Raw genomic sequence first — 22,410 nt, 5'->3', positions numbered from 1 at the left:
AAAAAATAGTTCTAAACATACCATGGTACCAATGGACAGCCATCACCCCTCACCAAAACAATCCTTCAAACATACGTGGGTAGGAGGACGGGAAGAGATCCTTTGGTGGACCATGTCAGCAAGTGAATATTCAAAACCACGGAAGGACCCGGGACTGAGACACCCAGGGTCATCAGCAGTGTTTCCTCTAAGTATTGTTAAAAATCTGGGGAGTGCACATGGTTGAAAAATATCAAGATAGTAGCTTCTCAACAAGCATATATTTGGTGACTTCTAAGCCGTAAGCAAAATTGGTAATTAATTACGTGTGATTCGTAGCCTCCGCTCAGGATGGACCGGATTTTCTCTGGCACCGTGACTTGCACGTGTAATCTCTCACGAGCTGCAAGGTGCAAAAGGCATTTCTCAGAGCCACACTCCTCGCACACCGAGAACCCTGTCTCCCAGGAAGCGTCACCTCTCGTCATGGCTATGTATTCAAACACCTGCATTGCTCCTTCCTTTCCAGAACTGGAATTTTTTCAAGAGAAATATGTATGTTGCTTTGGGAGTCTTGACCAGTGGGAAGGATTTGTAAATTCTGAGACAAACTCACGTCCTCCTCCCCTTCCAACTCACGTAGCGTCATCACCCGAACCAGCATCTAAAGCTGGAGGATAGGAGAAGCCAAGTCTGGGCACCCCGTTTCTCAGTTCTCAGGGTCCTCGGGTCTGTGGGGAAGACCCATTCCTCCTGTTCCCATTTCAGCTGTTGAGCTGACGGCCTGGGCTTGTGCAGGTGCGAGCGATCCCGGGACACCCTGGGCAACCATGAGAGAAACGCAAGCCGAGCTGGCATCCAAAAGCCCCAGGATGGGTTGTTACTCACCATCTTTTGTTTGCTGCTCGCTAAGCCCGCCAAGCCCACTCAGCCCACTCAGCAGAAGCAAGATGCGCCACATGGCCTGGCGTCCTGGACCCCAGCCCCCAAGGAATGGCAGTTGACCCGCAACAGGGCAGTTGGAAGCGCGAGGTGAGGGCTGTGGGCGGCACAGCTTTGTACTGGTGGGTTTGTGTGCTGCTCGGTTTGTGTGCTGCTCTCTGAGTTTTGAAGGACTTGCTGGGTTGGAGTTTCATCGGACGCCATAGGAGAAAAAGGGGTGAGGATGGGGAGGGAGGAGATGAATGACCCAGGGAGGCAAAAACTACACTACCGAGAGACAGAATCCATGGAACAGCTGAGGAGCCGGAAGCTGCATATATACTTACGTGAACTCTTATTTTTTGGTGTTTTTGTTTGTTTGTTTGTTTGTTTTGGAGGGGAGGGTTCAAGACAAGGGAACTTTTAATTCTTAACAAGAATAATATTTTATGATGTCTAACAGTACTTTACATATATAAGGATAGTATCAATCATAGGTGGACAGTCTGACTAATATTCAACGGGACAAACCAGTGTAATGTTGCACCACCCAGATGAACAGCTAAGAACCACCCACAGTTCCAGTTTGTTCCCTGACAATTTTCACAAGACCAGTTTTGTCTGCCTTGAACTTGCCCCAGAGATAGCGAAACACTTATATTCTTTACATCTTGGTCCCTGGGACGGGGTAATTCTAAGTTCCACGCATAGCAGCAATTTCGGTGCCTCGTGTACATTGGATACATCACCATGTGTTTGATATTTGTCAACTTCCTTGTGTGTGTTTTTGGTTTAATACTTCGGTATTTCTGCTGAGTTTATTCCCAGGAGAAAGTTGCCAGGTCAAAGAGTTTGTCTTGTAAATACTTCTGAAGAATCCTTCAAGATTGTGTTACTAATTTACATCCTACCAGAAGTGTATGGAGATTCTAGAGTCTCTGCCAGCACTGTTCTTGTCAGCTTTGTCAACTTGACACAGCCTAGAGTCACCTGGAGAGGGAGTCTCAGGTGAGGGACTGCTGAGAACAGATGGCCTGTGGGTGTGTCTATGGGGGGATTTCCTTGATTGTTCATTGACATGGGAGGGCCCAGCCTTCTGTGGGCGGCATCACTCCCTGGGTTTGTGGTCCTGGGCTCTATAGGAAAGTTGGCTAAACATGGCCTTGGGAATAAACCAGCAAGTAGCATTCCTCCATGGTTTTTTGGTTGTTGTTGTTTTATTTTTTTTTAACTTTATTGATTTTTATTGTGCTCTACATTTTTCTCTGCTCTCTTCCCTGCCTCTCCCCTCCCCTACAACCCTTCCCCAAAGTCCCCATGCTCCCAATTTACTCGGGAGATCTTGTCTTTTTCTACTTACCATGTAGATTAGATCTATGTATATCTTTCTTAGTGTCCTCATTGTTGTCTAAATTCTCTGAGATTGTGATTTTGTATGCTGGTTTTCTTTGCTTTATTTTTAAAAATCACTTATGAGTGAGTACATGTGATAATTGTCTTTCTGTGTCTGGGTTACCTCACTCAATATGATGTTTTCTAACTCCATCCATTTTCCTGCAAAATTCAAGATGTCATTTTTTTCTGCTGTGTAGTACTCCATTGTGTAAATGTACCACATTTTCCTTATCCATTCTTTGGTTTAGGGCATTTAGGTTGTTTTCAGGTTCTGGCTATGACAAACAAAGCTGCTATGAACATAGTTGAGCACATGTCCTTGTGGCATGATTGAGCATCCTTTGAATATATACCCTCTAGATAAATGACCATATGGACACAATGTTATTTTTTTTTTACATAACCTAGAGATCTTTGCCCATCCAGCATCACTTATGACCTTCAACCTTGCAAAACTTTTTGTTGTTGTTGCTGTGGTGCTGTGGGCCCAGTTCATCAGGTTCTGGGAAGTATGAGGCATTTTGTTGGTTTATGCGGTTGCTGACAATTTGAACTCGAGCCAATGGGTTACCTGCTGATTCTCCTACTGGTGGACCTTCCCAGAGTCTTCTTCCTTACAAATGAGCTTGCATTTAGCTAGCTAGGAAAATATTGTTTTCTGGTTTATATAGGCATTCCATCAGATCACAGATTTGTCTGGCAAACAAGTCCTTCAGCCATAAGGTCCAAAAGGGTGGAGGTGACCCTGGTGTTGCTAGGATCTAAAGCCCTCCAAGGTCTTGTCTTAGTATAAACAAGAGTACTTGCAACCACACAATGGTAATTGTTCCTCCATGCAGCTCCCAGTCTAGAGTTATGCATATATTATGTATCATATACTACATCATATACTTATATACAGAGCTATAGAGATACTGACCACCACCACCAGGCTACTACTGACGTTCTCTTTAAAACTGAGGGAACTGAGACACAGGAACCAGTTCTCAAGACCACAGCAAGGAAGCAGCAGATCAGATGTCTATGCCAGCTGGTCTGGGTTCAGATTTAGGAACCAGAATCTCAATATAAAGAACTCAGCTATTAGAACTAAAGGTTGAGGTCCCCAGCTGGTCAAGTGGTCAAGTTCCTCTGGACAGAGAGAGGTGTGTGTGTGTGTGTGTGTGTGTGTGTGTGTGCGCGCGCGCGCGCAGCGCGCGCAGCGTGCGCGCGCGCGCGTGCGCGCGCGCATGTGCCCATGTGGGACAGGCAGCAAGGGGAGATGACACACCACTGAAACTGGGCCTTGGTCAAGAAGGAGACGGCTGGGAGACTCCATATGAGAGCATGCAGCTCCGGCAAAGGGTCAAGAGACCCTGTCTCATATGAATGCAAAATTCAAGGCGAGAAAATCTGGAGGGCAGCTATTAATAGGAATCTTGGGGTGAGGGGGCCAGGCTAGGTGGGTCTCAGAGCATGGACTTTATCCTGGGGGAAGCTCTGAGGATCCGATGGGTGGTGTGGACGGATGGTTAGGAGGTCGCTGCTATCAGACTCTGGTCCCAAAGCAGGACAGAGGGCAGACAACGGCAAAGGACAAGATCAGTGAGACCTGGAGTTTCCCTAGATGTGACAAGGAGGGGTCTGTGTCGGGTGGGGGGCGCAAAACTGGCTCAGCTCAAGCCTGGCAGAACTTCAAATACAGTCTGCCTCAGTGAGCACCTGAGTACACACTGCTTAGAAACAAAGGTTATGGACCACCCACGGTGTCCTTCAGGAAGGCTCCCTGGATGGAGCTGGACTAGGTTACTCAGCACCTTGGAGGCTCATGCAAGGCTTCTGCTCATTGGAAAGCAGTATCCTGCAGTGAGATTTCAGCTGATAGGGCAGAAGGCTGACCCAGCAGAATGAATGCCTACCACCTTTTGCATATTGACTGGTTCTTATTGACAGTGGATCTCTTATGAAGCCACAAGCACTCTCCTTTGGTGCGATTCAGCAGAGTATGGATAAGTGGGCATGACTCTTTCCCATGTACTGGTATATTGGGTCACCGCCCTCCCCCTCCACTCAGTGGGACCTCCAAGTGGGAAATTTAGTCACCCAATCAGTAACCTTGGTTCCCACAGTCTAATCTCCACTTTGTTCCCTGAGATACGTTAGAGGCCACCTCCCTGCAGCTATCTTCCATTTGGCAGGACACGCAGTCAGGAAAGGAGTCTTTCATATAGGTCACATTTGGGACCTTCAAAGATAAAGGGACATCCAGGCTCAGAGAACTACCTTTGTTTTGCATGTGTATATGAACTGGGAACTTTACAGAAACAGAACAGCAGGAGAAGAATAAAGAAACGGATGCAGAGAAGTACGTAGTGGAGAGTTCATTTCACCCTCAGATCTAAGTCCTGCGCTTGCTGTGAGTCTTCTTCTCGACCCTGAAGGGACACGGAGGCTGGCACTCACAGGTCCCCAATACCCTCTCTAAGCAGTTGCCTGGATTCTCAAGAACACAGAGAACCAGAAGACCAAGGTCTTAGCTTTATTGAAGGTCCCAAATAGGCTGCTTCAAAAGGAGCAGGGTTGAATTTGACTGCAAAGCTACCAATGGGGGGTGGGGGCTCCCGCCTTCCTGACAGGGTGTGATCTCTTCCTTGATGGTGCTCTCATCCTCAGAGAATTAGCCACACACACTTTCTCCTGGATCTAAGGTGGTATTGCATCTGATCACTTTTATAAATCACTGGCTGGCAAAAAATGACGCTCCTGATTCTGAACAAGGCCATCCATGTCCAGAAACCAAAATGTGTCCCTAGCAGAGGATGCTCCTGGCTAAATCTTGGAGGTCACTGGCGGATTCTTGACTTCAGTCTCCAGCCACTTGATGAGAATCTCATTCAATTCAGCAGGTCTAGAAGGGAAACAAAGACATGTTGACCTACCTGAACCCACTGCCTGCAACAAGGTAGCATGAGTGAAACGACCTGGCAGACCTGAGCTGGGCAGAATTAAGCCTGCGGAGCTCATCGGTCAGGTGACCAGGGAATCACGCTCTCCTCACCCAGGGACCCAGTCTCCTTACTTCTCTATCTGTGTCCAGTGACCACAATCCTCGATGTGTCCTCTTTTCAGGTTAGGGATCTGAAAGAGAGTCCCCCCACCCCATGCAGGACGATCAGCGGCAGAATGCTAACTGGGCCAGTTTGGAGTCAGTGTGCCACACAGCAGACGCCGTCCTGGAGGGGAACCCTTCCTCTATGATGTCTGTAGAACATCCTTGGAGGACCCTTGTGTCATTTAGGACAGGATTGAGGAATGGCAGCTTATCAGTGTAGGGAAAGGGAGTGTCATGGGAGGGGATGGGGTGTCAGCAGTGAAGCTGGGTCAGGGCAGAGCTTTAGCTGGTCCCCATCCAGCCTTTTGGGGATGTCCTCCTCTGCTGCCTCCCTCCTGGGCACCTCTGCTCTCTTCCATGGCCACCGATGCCCACTGTGTGGGACCATTCGCTCACCCAGTTTTCCATGTTCTTGGACATCTGAGGACGGAGTACGATGTCCTTTTCAGCCGTGACCATCAGGGCTGGGACCAGGATCTGGGGAAAACAGGTAGTAAGGGAAGCAGGCACTCAGCCACCCTGGTGCCACCTGTGCCTAAAGAAGGATGCCTTGGGCGTCTGCCACTAACAGCCCTCACCTCCACCCCATGAGAAGACCTTTGTCCTGCCCTGGCTCTGCTTCCACCAAACTTTAATTGGAGGAGTCATTGAAATTTGGATCTAGCAATGCAGTGCTGTGTGTGTGTGTGTGTGAGAGAGAGAGAGAGAGAGGGAGGGAGGGAGGGAGGGAGGGAGGGAGAGAGAGAGAGGGAGAGGAGAGAGAGAGAGAGAGAGAGAGAGAGAGAGAGAGAGAGAGAGAGAGAGAGAGAGAGAGAGAGAGAGGGGTGAGTAACTGACCTTGTATCTCAGCTCAAAGAACCAATTTAATGGTACCAGAAAGGAAGCTAGAGGTCCTCTAATGGAGGACAAGACTCCTTTGGATTTTAAAAAGATATGCCAAGAGCGCTTGCTGCTCTTCCAGAGGATCCATGCTCTAGTCTAAGGACCTGATTTTGGTTCCTACTGCCCACATGGTGGCTGGCAACTATCTATAACTCCATTTCCAGCTGATCGGTCATCCTCTCCTTGCCCTCGAGGGCACTGTGTACATTTGCTGCACACAGAGACATGCAGGCAAAACACTCAGACACATAAAAGGAAATCCCACCCCACCCCCCTTTTTAAGGAGAAGCCAAGATCCAAGAGTATGAGGGGACAGCCATGACAGTTATCTGTGTGCTACCAGAAGGACAGAAATGAGCCCCTCCTGTGTACTGACAGACGCAGTGAACCGTGGGGACGCTGCAAGCGGGAGAAAGCCTCACGGTTTCTCTTCTCACTCTTCCGTGCTCATCATTTTCTCTTCCTGTATTTTTCCTTTCAGAGCTAAGTGTAGAACCCAGAGCCTCACACACACACACACACTAGCAAGGGCTCTGCGTGGAACTGTGGCCTCCCCACTCTTAACTTTAGTCTGAGTCAGGGTCTTGCTGAGTAGGGATCCCCCGCCCCAGTCTCTGACGCAGCTGGAATTACACACATGCGTCATTCCTCTGGCGTTTCTTTTTACGTCACTCCTCAGCAGTGTTAGCCTGGCCTAACTGAGGACTCTGCAGAATGCCATGCTTCTCACCGCTCCTTCCGGGTCCTGTGATGTGCAAAGGCGAGGCTGAAATGAATTGCACCTTAAAATCCAGCCTTAGCACGACCCGGTCAAGCCCACAGCATCCTCCTAATTTCCCGCCACACCTTGACTTCTATGGTCTACGGAACTGCAGCTTAGCCATGTATTCGTCACAGATGACTGTGACGACAATGACGTTGAGCATTAGCTGAACAACCGCTGAAGAACTACTCTGCCAGGACCCTCTCAGAGCTTCGAGCGCATCGAGCCACTTCCCGATCACACAGCTCTCTGAGGAAGACACTGACTGGTCTTGCAGTTAGAAAAGACAAGGGAGCATCAGCCTGGTGGAGTGACCTTCCATGGTCACTCAGGGGTTAGATCAAGCCCACCTGTAAACACTACATTGCACGTAGTGAAGGGAGGAGGTAACTGGGCTCTTGAGGGAGCTGATGAAGGCCTGGTTCCTGAACTATTGTTGTGATGGTTAAAAAAAAAAAAAAAATGCAGGTTTTGATTTTTAACATTTAGGATGCAAAATTATTCTCTTTATGGGCCCAGAGGCTGAAAACCACTATCTGAGAGACAAATGAAGAAACTGAAACTCAGCCGGGCGGTGGTGGCGCATGCCTTTAATCCCAGCACTTGGGAGGCAGAGGCAGGCGGATCTCTGTGAGTTCGGGACTAGCCTGGTGTACAAGAGCTAGTTCCAGGACAGGCTCCAAAACCACAGAGAAACCCTGTCTCGAAAAACCAAAATAAATAAATAAATAAATAAATGTGCTTTTTAAAAAAAAATAAAATAAAATAAAAAAAAAAAGAAACTGAAACTCAGAGACAAAACCAAAAGGTGACACAGTCAGAGGCAAAGGTCACATGTGTGTAAGAGCCTGGCGTGTCTCTGTGGTTCGGTGTCATTGTCCTTATCACCACCACAAAGGACCCTGGCCAATCTGTGACCCTGACTTGGGTTACTGCCAGGAAACTTACACATTCCATATAATGTTGTCATTACCTGACCAGGACCCTGCTCATCCTCAGCACCAGAACTCACCATTCCAGGGGTCTCGCCAGCAAGAAGCTCTAACAGGAAGCCCTGAGTAGAGTCCACCCCAATCTCAGAAGAAAGGAAGAAGCCAAGGTCCCTGTGCAGGACCCAGGTCCTGTCAGGTGGGAGCAACAGGAAGCCTTAAAGGCAGCTCTGTGAGGCCAATGTGTGTGTGTGTGTCTTGTGCATATGTGTGTGTGTGTGTGTGTGGTGTCTCTGTGTGAGATGTGTGTATACACATGTGTGTATGTCTGGTGTCTGTGCATGCATGCATGTGTCTGGTACATATGTGTGTGTGAATTTGGTGTCTGTGTGCAAGATGTGCATTTTTGATGTGTATAAGTGCATATAAGTACACATGTGTATGTGTATGTAGTGTCTTTGCTTGAGATTTTGGTGTGTATGTAAGCCTGGTATATGTGTGTCTGGTGTCTGTGTGCAAAGTGTGTATGTTTGGTGTGTGTATGCCTGGTGTGTATGTATGTGTGTAGTGTCTTCATTCGAGGTGTATCTGTAAGTCTGGTGTGTGTGTGTCAGGTGTGTGTGTGGGGGGTGTTTGTGTGTGTGTGTGAGGGGTGTCTGTGTATGTGTGTGCATAGGAGGAAGCCGCAGTGCTCACCTTCCGTCCCATTCCCTTACAGCCCCACTTCCAGTTTCTTTCTGTGTTCCGATACCAGTTCAGAGGACCTCTGTGGAGAGGGTCAGACAGTAAGGAAGGTGAGCTTCCAGGAACTGACCACTGTTGGCCTGCAGTGGCCCAAGTGACCCATGCTACCCAGACACACTATGCCAGGGAGGGTGAGTGCCGCAGGGTATGAGCGGGGGTCCCCAGACACACGATTCCTATCCATACCTGCTGCTTCCTCAGCGAGGCTGAGTGCAGGAACTCTGTGCCACTAGGCTGGTGCCTCTGAGAGGCCTTGGGGGCAAACAGAAGCCGACCCTACAGCTTATCCCCATCCGCACCCAGAAGCCACTCTCCTGCCCCAGGAAACTCAGTGAGAAGGGGCCAAACTGCATGCACATTTGGGCTTGCGTGGTTTTGCTTCTCAGAAGCAGAGCTGTTCTGATCCTTGGAGGATCTGTGAATGCAAATCAATAAAAAAACCTCTGCCTTCTGGGGGGACCCATAAACACAAGAAAGAACAAGCTAGTTACCTGCCTCTGCCAAAGGAAGCTGCCCAGCATAGGTGGTGAGCCTCCTGGCACTGGGGGCATTCAATCACAGACAGGTCACTGTGGTGCCCACAGGGGCTGTGATGAGAGTAACCACCCCCATACCAACAGCTGAGCACCCCATCCCCCTGTCTGGGGTTCCCTTCTTTTTACCTGAAGCCAGTCTTCTTGAACTGCTGGACATAAAACTCGATTTCCTCTTCAGTAGTAATCTTGCTGAGGCTGGGATTTTCTGGGGTGTTTACAAGGAGTCCCCCTGCAAAAAGACACCCATGTCCTCTCCCGCTGTGGGCTGAAGCTCAGGCCGCCCCATCTGAACTTGGAATGGAGGGATTGTATGTCTTTATGCCTGTCTATCTGCCCTCTCTTCATTGACTTCCTCTTGGCCAGGAGGAACACCAACCCATGGGGCTGGGATCTTCCCTCCTGTGGGATTCCCAATATAGAACTTCATATCATCTTAAGAGGCATGCAGTATCCTGGCAGCGCCCTTAAAGGCTTCTCAGGGACAAACACATCATTTTCACTGTACAGTCCTTGAAGTAAAGGGCACAATCACCCCAGGCTTCAAGGTCAAACGTCTTAAGAAACCAAGATGGTGCTCCTGCCCCGCTGGGTCCTAGCCCCATTTGAGCATCCCGCCCCCATCTGCAATCTCACTTCTTTACTGCCGATCTGCCTCCCTGCACCACCCTGAGCTCTCCGTGGGCAGCACCGCAGCCCAGGGCTCCTCAGCCGGGTACTCGGAACACGGAATCAACAAACTAGTAAGGCACCGAAAAGAAAAGAAGGGAGGCAAGGAGGTAGATATCCTCAGAGGAAAAGACCTCTAGGGTCAGACCCCAGTTCAGCCTATTTGTAATCGAGGGGTCACATGAGAGGTCGTAGGTCAAGCACTTTAAAAAGCAGATGAATAATAGTTAAGAGGCCATGCTAGGAGGGAAACAAGCATTTGTGGGGCCATTCCTGGATGTTGGGGCTGAGGAGAGAGTTCAGACCTGATTTCAGTCAAATTCCACCCAGCAGGGTAACCAAGGTGGGCCTCCTGAGTGGGGACAAGAGTGACCAGAACAGAACCTCAGGGTGGATGGGCAGTGGAGATTTATGTGGGCCTAGTGCAACCTGCCTTGTACACACTAGTGACTATACAGTGGCCACCACTCCATCCTGGGACGGGGTCCTTACAGAAAGGTTGATTGCCCTGATACACTCCCCAAGGCATCTTAGGACTTTGACACTCAACTTCCTGTAAGGTAGACTAGGGTAGTATCATTAATTGTTAGGGGACCCCTGTTGGGCAAGTCAAGGCTCAGAACAGTAAGGCAAGCTTAGGGCTTCTTCCGGAGCAGAAGGGACAGACATCCATGAACATTCTGCTGATGGGGGCCTGCTACTCCTCCCCTCCCCTCCCAGGGATACCTCTTACCCAGTTCAGTGGCTTTATGCACAGCAAGCATACCCTGTGGGAAGAAAAGTTAGGAAGGATGTTGTGAATGAGGCAAAGACAGAAGATGACCGCTCAGACCCCCATGACAGGACTTTCAGTGCACAAGGACCATGGGAGAACCCTTCCACGTGTGGATATGTGCTAAAATATACAGGCATTGGAAACCAAGGATAGCACAGGCCACTGGATGCTATACTCTGTGCATATTCTGTGATCAATGCCTGTGATAATGTTTGATTCATTAATGAGGCACTACCACGAGATAACCAGAAATGGTAGCCAATGCTAGAGAGGAATAATTGCTTACAGCAATGCTGTAATGAGACCCCCTCCCCCTGCCCCATGTTGATAGAGAGCAGATTCACACCGGTAGGAAGATGGGGAATTTCGTTATACTTATCATTGTGGTGGACAATTTACACCTTAGACACTATCTGTAGAATTTCCCCTTTTGATATTGTTGGACCATGGGTAACCAGGAATAACTGAAATCATAGAAAGTGAAATAGCAAATGGGGCTCTCCTATAACGCACATGCTAATCCTGAAAAGCAGCAAAGGGGCCTCTCAGGGTCAGAGAAGCCAGCTGAAGTTCCCATCCCCAGCTGCTGCGGACACTTGCAGATCTGAGTAATGGCTTGGGCTTGTCAGCCAGTGTGAACAAGAGATGAAAACTCAGACTTATAGAAAGCGGGAAATTAGAGCAAGTGGCTCCCTGCCCTGCCATAGGGGAAATCTGGCAACCTAGGAAGGGCTCCGTAGTGTGCAGAAGCATCCATGAAAAGGTAAAACGAAAAAGTCTACCCATGACAGGCAGATGGAAAATGTATTTGCTTCAGCTCAGGACTAAGAGCAAACCGAAAGGTGCCCCTCCAATTCCGTCATCAGAGGCCTGCCTTCACAGGCATGTGCATTTGATTTCACACTGTCGTGGAAGCAGGGAACTCTTGTGGTGTGAGGCAAACAAAGAAGCAAGCCTGGTTGGTAGTGCCACCAGAATGGAGGACAGAACCACCCAAGAGAGTGGGTCCAAAGTCCAAACAAGCAGGCTGGTACAGGTTAAATATCACTAAAGAGGAGGTCATAAACCAAAAGTATAACACACACACACAAACACACACACATACACACGCACACATGAATGTACACACACGCACAAACATAAACACATGTGCGTGCACACAAGCACGGATGCACACACACAAACATACTCACATTCATGCATGCACATGCACACATATGCAAACACACACATACACACACATGTGCCCCATCTCCCACCTCTTACCAACTCATCACTTGCTCGGAAGAAGGTTTTGAAAGTCCGACTCATGTTCTTTTCCAGTTCAGCCTCGGCCACTCCCTAAAACAGTCAAGAAAGCAAAGTTAAAGATCACGTCAAGAAGCCCTGGAAACTGTAGTGCTCTCCCACGTGACCAAAGGCCACGAGGCCCTGGTCTTCTGTCCCACCCAGCCCTTGTTTTGTTTGAATTATAATCCTTGGAATTTATTTTATTGTGAAATGTGTGTTAGAAAAAAATTAGATAGCATATAAGATGTTAACGGATGCTTCCAGGGGGGTTTGAGGATAATGCTGTTTTTATAATGCTGGGATTCCTGCGATCAGGTATGATTTGCAGGAATCAAGGAGCATGACCCAGATTTAAGGTGGCAGACAGGCTCTGAGAGGATACACGATGAGACGTCTCTGTCCACAGCTTCCCTTCCCGGTTCTCAACGAGACTGTAGTAACTTCAACCATCTTCTTCAACTGGGTCCTAATCATCACAGCCCTTTGGAATGCTATCAGGGCTGTCTCCCCAAGGACAGGGCAGCAAATTTCCTTTGTTAGGAGCTGGGGCACACGTCCCTGGTGGTAACAAATTGCCAGGTTCTTCTGTCTCGAGAGAGTGTTATTATAGATAATTGCTTATCTATTATAGGCTACAACAGGCTCTCAGACACCATGTGGTCTGGATGCCAGGCTGCAGGAATGAAGAATAAGTAGGCAGAAGGGAGCACAGAGGTCCACACCTCCCAATATCTCCTCTACTTACTTTCCCTCAGTATCATCCTTTTAAATGTAACAACCATAACTATGAGCTTATTTATGGCAAAGCAGAGATGTTCCTGTAATGTGGAAGAGGGGTTGGTTGCTGCAGATACAGTCACATGCCAGAAATAGTACACCTGATGTCTCTTGGGAGTGTCCATGCTCACTAATTTATCTTGTGACTGCTGTTTAATTCCACGACGTGGCAAAGGATTCTTGGGGAGTCTGGCAGGTGGCAAACACCCTGAGAATAAAGTAGCAGTGAGGGCGGTAAAGGAAGTGACAGTTCATCCCGATCACCCAAAAGGCACCAGCTTGTTTCTGCTAAAGAGAGAACTCTGGAGCAGGCCTGGGATGAGTAGGGCTCGGCTGTGCAGATGGAGGAAGGGTATTCCGGCTTGATGAAAAAGCCGGGTGCACAGACTTGCTGGACTAGAGAATGGATACCATGTTGAATGTTATGTCTGGAATGTGAAATGCCTCTCTCACCAGAGGGCTAAAGGGCCAGTTTAGCTGATAAATACTTGTCTTGAGAGAATGGGGACCTGAGTGTGATGTCTAAAACCCATACAAAGAAGCAGAATGCAGCAACATACATTTGGAAGCCTGGTTATCACAAGGTGGTAGCAGGTGGGTCCCTGGAACATGCTGCCTAGCCAGTTGGTAAGCAAGTCCCGGGCCAATAAGATGAGAAAGAGGGGATCCTAATAAAACAGCCAGACATACTTAGGGTATCTTTCAGAAGAAGTTCTAGAACATCTTGGAATTGCCACAGAATTGGGTGTATGCATGACACTTTCTGGGCAAGAGACTGCAACTTTTGCTAAATCCTCCATAATTCAGTGGAGACTCGATCCCAGGCTTTGTTTCTCCAGGTTTGGCATTGGGAACATCCCTTCTAGGGTCCCCGGCAGCTCCACACAACCAGACTTCATTTTACCAAGATCCCCAGTGCCTGCACCCCAGGCACTAACGATGGTGCCTGCTCAGTGCAGAGGATGTCACGTGCCATCTGGCATCCACCATGCACCTATGAGCTTCAGTCCAACATGAAGTCTAGACTTGATGCAGAACAGGAGCAAAAGGTCACACTGGGTCACAGAGGCATACATAGCCCAGCACTGGCCAACACTGACCACAGCTGATGATGTCATACAGTTCAGCACTGGCCAACACTGACCACAGCTGATGACGTCATACAGTTCAGCACTGGCCAACACTGACCACAGCTGATGATGTCATACAGTTCAGCACTGACCAACACTGACCACAGCTGATGACGTCATACAGTTCCTACAGCTGCCCAGGAATAAAACTAGCACAAAACAGGACCAACACCAAGGGCAATCCTACGGCTAAAGACTTTTCCCCACCACAGCTGTCACATGAAAAAGGAGGTGACCTTCCCATCAGACACACAGGGACAGGACAAAAAACTCGATTTTTGAAAACCCAGCTAGAGTCAACATCCCCTTCGTATTCCTTCCTTATATAGTTTCCACTCCTACCTGCCCTCCTTTCCATCCACTGAGCCTTTTCTGGACACCTATTGACACCTTGCTTCTTCAGTAGGAAGGAAAAATAAGAATGGAACAAGGGAGTTGGGGACAGCCTGAGACAGGATGAGACAGAGAAAATGAAGGGGCAGAAAGGAGGAAAGAGACCCTCACTCTAGACCCTGGTTTCTATTTCTCTTTGGCTGAGAGTTAAGAATGTCACCCAAGAAAACAGAAACAACACCACCATCCAAAACCCACAGTGAAGATGCCCCTTCTCTCAAAAACAAAAACACCAGTCTCCAAAACCCACGGTGAAGATGCCCCTCCTCTCAGAGACAGCCCAAAGGAGAGTGTCAGGCCAGCTAAGGACCCTGCCCACTTAGGGCCTCAATACAGTCTTCGAGCTTAAGCTGGTCCACGTCTCTGTCATTCACAAGCATGAACTATGCCCGACACAAACCACCTCACAGTGTCACTGACAGAAGGGAATTCTTAAAGATAAGAGGAAGGAGTAACCAACTCATTTTCACAAAAGCATTTGAAACTTAATTTTTTTTTTTTTGAGACAGGGTTTCTCTGTGTAGTCCTGGATGTCCTAGAACTCACTTTGTATCTACAGACAGGCTGATCTCGAACTCACAAAGATCTGTCTGTCTCTGCCTCCCAAGTGCTGGGATGAAAGGCGTGAGCAATTACACCTGGCTTGAAACTTACTTTTCAAAGTCCACTTAATATTTGAGCCGGTTGTAAATTACACCTGTGACTATGTATAGCCATTCAGCTGTCTCCCTCGGAACTTCTCTTTTCAATAAATCCTGACTCTGTTTCATTCTGACCAGGCGAGAAATTCTAAGGTCCCTAAGTCCTGACTTCCTTAGGCTGCAGCTGGCAATACTGGTTTGCATCTCCTGATTAATACTGAAAACAAAAATAAAAACTCAGCAATTTGGGTGCCATTCAGTCACTTTAAGAACAATGATAATGTTGATCGATGATAATGATTACTGTGTGTTGCCCATCCTGTGTGTAAAATAATCACCAGATGCTACCAAGCCTGCGTGTCTTGTCAGCACGATAAGAAACAGGCAGAAGCCCTTTCCATCCTCACAAACCCCCATGTGGCGTGACAGACCAGCCCAGGCCTTGGAGAGCTAAGGTCATGGAATCCAGCCGAGGACTTGAGCCATGTGTTAGGCTCTAAGGCTGGGTTCAGGAGCACAGAAGGAGCAGCCAGGACACTCGCTGTTGTGAAATGCAGCCTTCCCCTTTGATGACTTGAATCAGATAACACAGCTGGCGCATGCCCAGGAGCACAAGCCCTTTTATCCCTTCCTCTCTGGCCCTCACCTTTACACCCCTCCCTGCCCTCAGGATGGACTTTCATGCGAGTGGGCGGAGCTATTTACCCATGCAAGCTCTCTGAGTCTGACCACCTCTTGGCATCTGTTTACTCTTCTAAGCACCAGGTCAGAGCTCTGTGGAGTCCTCTGCAGGCCCCCCCACCCCCACACTGAAATGCGCCCCTGTGCTCATCAACAGCAGCTGCTTCTGGGGTGAAGTCGGCTCTCAATAAATAAGAATCCTGACCGAGGTCGACTCACAGGCAGGGCAAGCTGTCATCCATCACTGCGATCTACAGCCTCCCTTTGCTATTTCTTGTCTGGCATCCATCACCTCGCAGAAGGCGTCCATTGATTTTCCACTGTAATCGAATCTTACAAACGAGTGGGCTCGTAATTAATAAGCTAACACGGCTTTCATCAGAAATCTCCAACTGCAAATTCAGCATGGGGGTGGGAGTGATGATCAATGTCTCCACTTCTTCCTTGCATGGGCACAGATCCAGGGTCAGCCCACCTCAAGGGGCACAATGTGCAGAACCAAATGAGTAGACCCTCTCCAAGCGTCCAAGGGCTCAGGGTCGTGGTCACCATGTGGCCTCTTGCCTGTGACTGTAGGATCCTCCTTTCTGATGGCATTGGTTCAGCTCTATGGTACCCCAGGCATCCACAGATGCTGCAAGAGCAAGGTGAGCCAGGAGCACACACATAGCAACATGGGATCAAGGGGGCAGAGCTGTTTGGTGGTAGTGGAGGGAAGCAGGGCTTCCTGAGGCGGTCCTGAAGGAGGAGTGGTTTCTGGGGGGAACTCCAGACTTGCTAAAACCATGGAAATGGCAAAGTGCCTGCTTGGTTCAGAAGTCTTCCCGCAATCCAGTTCAGCTGGTGCTGGGCTGTGTTGCTCATTGGTTAGAGTGCATTGTGAACAGACTCTTGTGATTTCTGCCCAGGTGACTCACAATGTTCTCAGAGAGTCCCTGTCAAAGGTGGTGTCAGACCCCATCACCAGGATCACCACAGTCCAGGGCTGTCTTTAAAAGGCATCTCTGTGGGACTTGTGTTATACCCCCCAAACCCCCACTCTCTTCCAGTATTCTTGAGGTCCTGCTGTGGGGCTCTTTGACTGTTGATGACATTTCACGAAACTCAGTTGTCAGTGAGCAGAGTACAAGGTCTCCAGCAGGAGCCTGAGGGCAGCAACTTCAAGAGAACACTCGGTTCCTGCTGTACTCCTTGCAGAAGCCAGCCTGGCATCATCCCCTGCATCCACAGATGCTGCAAGAGCAAGGTGAGCCAGGAGCACACACATAGCAACATGGGATCAAGGGGGCAGAGCTGTTTGGTGGTAGTGGAGGGAAGCAGGGCTTCCTGAGGCGGTCCTGAAGGAGGAGTGGTTTCTGGGGGGAACTCCAGACTTGCTAAAACCATGGAAATGGCAAAGTGCCTGCTTGGTTCAGAAGTCTTCCCGCAATCCAGTTCAGCTGGTGCTGGGCTGTGTTGCTCATTGGTTAGAGTGCATTGTGAACAGACTCTTGTGATTTCTGCCCAGGTGACTCACAATGTTCTCAGAGAGTCCCTGTCAAAGGTGGTGTCAGACCCCATCACCAGGATCACCACAGTCCAGGGCTGTCTTTAAAAGGCATCTCTGTGGGACTTGTGTTATACCCCCCAAACCCCCACTCTCTTCCAGTATTCTTGAGGTCCTGCTGTGGGGCTCTTTGACTGTTGATGACATTTCACGAAACTCAGTTGTCAGTGAGCAGAGTACAAGGTCTCCAGCAGGAGCCTGAGGGCAGCAACTTCAAGAGAACACTCGGTTCCTGCTGTACTCCTTGCAGAAGCCAGCCTGGCATCATCCCCTGCTCCTCAGCTAGTTGCTACCCAGACAGACACAGGACATGTTCACCTACTTACAAAGGACCTACTGGATCTGTGGTCAGGAGGCCTGAGCCTGTTTGCAATGCCATTTCTACATTTCTAATTAATGCCTCAGAATATTTAAGGGGCAGAGCTAATCTGAAAGAGAGAGGGGCAGGGGAGAGGGAGAAAAAGAGAAAGAGGAGAGGAGAGGAGAGGGGAGGGGAAGAGAGAGGGGAGGGGAAGAGAGAGGGGAGGGGAAGAGAGGAGAGAGGCAACAACTTTGGTGTCCCACACTTACTGGTTCTTGGAAGTACAGTTGATAATTGAAAACCGGTATAGATTTGATAACTTCCATAGGCGGCACCTCAGGATTTGCTGGCATTAACGGAGTGTTCAGACTAGCCACGGCTCTGCAGGAATAAGCAACATCAAAACAAAGAGCCTATTGAGACGGACACGGCTCAGAAAAGTGGGAAATGACACGCACAGGTCTCACTGGCCGTGAGTGGGAGAACTGGACTGGAACTCAGGCGTTTTCATTCCTAACCTAGTAGGGCTTTCCCACTCAGCTGCAGCTTTTATTTTTAACCTACCTGCCTCACACACACACCTCTCTCTGGATGATTGGAAGCAATCTCTACAGAACTCAGGATTAGAGTGCCTGAGACAGAACAAGGGGGGACCTGGAGATCAGGGCATGCTGGGAAGCATCAGGTCTGATGCTATTCAGGAGAAACCTCCTTTCTGCCAGTAAAATGTTTCTAAATGTTTGCTGGGAAGAGACTAAATTGAGAAAAATAGCACATATGACCTTCCTTAAGCTACACATCATGCTCATGGCTATATTCCCATAGTTTGTTTTCAACAGCATGTAATATGCTCAAACAGTAACTTTTTGGTGAACCTGATTGTTTAAAAATTGTGGTAGTTTAAATGAAAATGGTTCCGTAGGCTGAGGGAGAGGCTCTGTTGGAGGTGTGGCCTTGTTGGAGCAGGTGTGGCTTGTTGGAGGAAGTGTGTCACTGGGGGCTGGCTTTGAAGTTTCAGAGGCTCAAGCCAGGCCTAGTGGCTAACTTTTTCTTCCTGCTGCCTGCGTGTCAGGATGTAGGACTCTCAGCTCCTCTCCAGCACCATGTCTGCCTGCCATGGTTCCTGCCCTGATGACAATGGACTAAACCTCTGAACTGTAAGCCAGCCCCAATTAAATGTTTTCCTTTATAAGAGTTGCCTTGGCCATGGTGTGCCTTTATAGTAATGGAAACCCTAACTAAGACAAGAATCAAACTCTTATTTTCGGTTTAAGTGAAACAGGAGAGAGAGGGAAGGAAGGAGTAGGGATGGGGCAGGAAAGTTCTGCTTGTAGTTTTTTAGTTGAAGAGTCCCAGGGCTAGGAGGTGGCATGAATTGTCACATGGTCACTTCAGGACAGAATTGAAAGCCTCTCTTGTTCTTACTCTCCCTGTAGCCCAGGGTGACCTCAAACTCACAATCCTCCTGCTTCAGCTTCCTAACTGCTGGGATCATAGGCCATGCACCACAACACCCACTTAAAGGGCTCATTTTCTCCCTCTTGGTCCAGGGTGAATGCCCTCCTTCTGTCTAATGCTGGGACACGATCCCCCCTTATCACCTCTTTATAAAGTGCTCCCACAAGGCACTTCTGGCTCTGAACTACCTGCCTTGTTCCCAGCCACGGGGTCAGAGCTGTTCCTAGGAGCACAGTAGGCCCGCCTCTGTCTGTTCACCGTCCCTGTTACATATTGTTTTCTGAAGTTGTGCGGAGCCGAGGCGCCTGTAGCAGTTCATGCAGGACTCTAAGTCCAGCCAGCTTTGCCAATCCTTACGCTGCTTACCTTACTCTCTCAGGGTGGAAGAGAGCCATGTTCCACACCAGCACACCAGCCCAGTCGTGGCCAATGAACACTGCTTGAGGAATCCCCTAGAGAAACAAGAAGAGACATGATGAGGATGGATTTCTGAGATGCAAAGGCCCCTTCTTGACAGCCTAGTGATTCCACCAGGAACCCCCAGAGACTCCTCTGAGGTATGTGCCCTTCTTAAGTCCATCTCTCACACACAACCCTCCCTCAGTCTCCACAAATGACTAGGTTTGAATTTCCTTAGAAGACAGGACCACTAGTCACAAGTTCCTTCTCTCTCTCTCTCTCTCTCTCTCTCTCTCTCTCTCTCTCTCTCTTCCCTCTCCCTCTTGCATGCATGCACACACATATGCACAAACACAAGGCACAGACGGCAATTCCGTGAAGTGCAGACAGCCATTGTCCGTCCTCCCCTGTTTCCTGCACAGTGCCTACTGCTGAACCAGAAGTCAGTCTCCCGGATTTCTCTCCATCTTATATCCAGCTAATAAGCTAGGCCCCACTGCTCTGGGGCTCTCTGTTCTCTCTCTCCATCACCATTAGCCTAGAATATTCCTTCTCTCCAGTCTGCCCTATGATCTTTGTATTCCCTTCCAGCCCAATGCCATGAGGCAGAGGGCATGGCAGAGTGGTCTCGGGAATAGTATGTGTGCTACACGGTGGCCATGGCCACTTTCATTCCTGTGACTGAGTTTGATCTGAGGTTGTCCAAAGAGATTTGAGTTTTAATGAACTGCGAAGAACTAGCTTATAGGTTATTTTCCCACACCTTTCCCTGAAACTCAAGGTTCCCTTCCCTGGATGGAAGCCAACAAAGGCATCTCCCTTTACTTTCTTGAATGAGTAGCAAAACACCCTCTCTAGCCTCCCCCTTGTCTATCTTTAATTTTGGGACCACCCCTTCCCCCTGCTGCCTGAAGCCCATGTCTCCCCCCGCCCTGGTCCTCTCTGCTCATGGTCACCAACAGCCAACCCTCCAAGACATCCAGCTCTTCTTTCATTACCAAGATCCACACAGAATGCTCCAGAGAGATCAGCTTGAGGAAAAGACTCACCAGCTTATCCAGGAAGGACACCATCTCCTAAAAACAGAGCACACAGACTCAGTATCAGATGGGCAGGGTGGACAGAAACAGCCTGCCACAAGCCACACACTCTCAGGACAAGCCTCGGGAAAACGCCATTTTGAAGTGATGGGCTATCACTGCGTAGATGATGTCATGAGTCCTTTCCTGAACCACAGCTTTCCCTCTGTCTCCCGAGACCTCTTGCAGTCTCTGATAGAAGCCATGGGTTCTCTCCTGGGGAAGCACACATGAACACCACTTCATACTCTGCCCTCACTTCTAGGAACTCAGAGGCTCCAAGAGATCACAACAGCATGGGCAACACATCTAGATGAACTACAGGAAACACCTTTTCACATTCTAGCTCATCGGAGAGGGTTACAGTGAGTGCAATGTCCTCTCCAGACTCTGTGAGCTGAGAATCATTCTTGTATCTTAAGGAACCTTGGAAAACATACAGCCTCAATCAGCCACTTCATCTTACACCTGAGAGCATGACCTACAACGGTTAAATCCCACACCAAAAGCCCCCTCCCCAATATAAGGGTTGGTTAGGTGTAGACACATCTCCAAACACCACCGAACTTTAAAAAATATTATTGCTATGCTGCATCCAGAATTCTCAGTTTGGAATCTCAAGACTATAAACATGCAGGAGGTTTATGGGGCAGAACAAAGACTCCCAATCTAAAATAAAAACCACTGATGTTTATTGCTGCATATTCATGGAAGCCAAAAGATGGCACTAACCTAAGAGTCCACTGTTCGGTGAAAAATGCAGAAAATTAGGGGCCCATACACAAAGGGGCATGAGTCAGACACAAAAGGGTGGAATCAAGTTATTTGTAGCAACATGGAGAATGTGGTACTAAATGAGACGAGCCAACGGAGAGAGGCAGGTAGCGTGTGAGCTCATTCTTACGAGGTCTAGGGCAGTTATCTACGAAGCAGTGTTGAAGGATGGTTAGCAGAGGCAGAAACAGTGGACTCGAGGAGGATGAGCATGGGATTGATCAAGGTATAAATAATTACAATCTGAGAGGGAAAGACGGGCTTCAAGAGCCCTACTCCATAGCAAAGTGACTATAATTAGTGGGGACTTGAAAGATGTCAGGTGAGTGTCATGTGCTGTCAGCATAAATGATGATGACATGAGGTCACACCTCTGTCAGGTACCTAGCTGTGATCATTGCAGAACGGATATTAAACATCAAAACACCTCGTTATGCATCTGTGTGAGGTCACGCCTCTGTCGGTTACCGAGATGTGACCGTCCTGCAGTGGATATTAAATGTTTTGTGACGCATGACAAAACACATTACCTGTCAATTCAAAATAAAAAAGAGGAGAGTCCAGCTTCAGAAAAACTAAGGTTATGTAATGATCTGCCACCCAGGTTTAGGAGTTGTGGTTGAGGGAAATTGTTTTGCAAAATATTTGGGGAGTTATGATGAGGAAGTTTTCTGGGCACTTGAAGACAAGTGATGTTATGGTCTTAACTCCATTATTTTTCTAACCTTGTATTTGAAGCCAGTGTCATCTTTTTAAACACAATTTTATGTTTAAATTATTGTGGTGACTTTTTAAAAAGAGCATTATGAATATAAGTCACATACTATTTAATTAGCCCGTTCAAAGATCACACTTCAGTGGGTTTAGTATTAATCAGACTTGTGAAACCGTCACCACCACCCAGTATTAGAAAGTTTTCATTGCCGTAAACATTTTAAACTTCCCTTGAGGCTTAACCCATTAGGCACCACTCTCTTTTCTCGTTCCCCTGTGTCTTGGCAGCCACTAGCTGAGCTCCCTCTGGATTACCTGTTCTGAACACTCCATAGAGATGGAGTTAATTGGTATGTGGCCTTTGTAACTGGCTTCTGCTTGATGTTGTAGCTTCCAGACTCACTCATGTGGAGATGTGCTCCACTGCACCATGGCTCTTCATGCAACCTTCCGGGGCATGGATCGTGGCACAGAACCCATCTACTCATTAGCGGATGGTGTTTGGGTTGTTCCCACTTTAGGTACTATAGATGGGGTGGCTTTGAA

General features: G+C 48.5%; 2 protein-coding genes across 2 annotated transcripts in view; both read right to left on the bottom strand.

Annotated features, from left to right (window-relative positions):
• Positions 1-940, bottom strand: part of Adam2 (ADAM metallopeptidase domain 2) — a 45,823-nt gene extending 44,883 nt beyond the window's left edge. Inside the window, exons 1-2 of the mRNA XM_057786552.1 lie at positions 868-940; positions 306-382 (exon numbers count right to left, since the gene is read on the bottom strand). Of these exons, the coding sequence (XP_057642535.1) occupies positions 306-382; positions 868-940 (150 nt within the window). The remainder of the gene's footprint in view (positions 1-305; positions 383-867) is intronic.
• Positions 941-4,805: 3,865 nt separating this feature from the next.
• Positions 4,806-22,410, bottom strand: part of Ephx2 (epoxide hydrolase 2) — a 38,259-nt gene continuing 20,654 nt past the window's right edge. The window contains exons 10-19 of the mRNA XM_057786088.1: positions 20,347-20,373; positions 19,265-19,350; positions 17,710-17,821; positions 11,948-12,022; positions 10,640-10,673; positions 9,367-9,469; positions 8,657-8,726; positions 5,783-5,863; positions 5,354-5,412; positions 4,806-5,182 (exon numbers count right to left, since the gene is read on the bottom strand). Coding sequence (XP_057642071.1) covers positions 5,104-5,182; positions 5,354-5,412; positions 5,783-5,863; positions 8,657-8,726; positions 9,367-9,469; positions 10,640-10,673; positions 11,948-12,022; positions 17,710-17,821; positions 19,265-19,350; positions 20,347-20,373 — 726 coding nt within the window. The 3' untranslated portion in view covers positions 4,806-5,103. The remainder of the gene's footprint in view (positions 5,183-5,353; positions 5,413-5,782; positions 5,864-8,656; positions 8,727-9,366; positions 9,470-10,639; positions 10,674-11,947; positions 12,023-17,709; positions 17,822-19,264; positions 19,351-20,346; positions 20,374-22,410) is intronic.

The sequence above is a fragment of the Chionomys nivalis genome, chromosome 12 (assembly GCF_950005125.1).
Source record: "Chionomys nivalis chromosome 12, mChiNiv1.1, whole genome shotgun sequence".
NCBI lineage: Eukaryota > Metazoa > Chordata > Mammalia > Rodentia > Cricetidae > Chionomys > Chionomys nivalis.
Note: the sequence above shows the minus strand (reverse complement) of the source record. Positions and strands in the feature narration are given on the sequence as shown.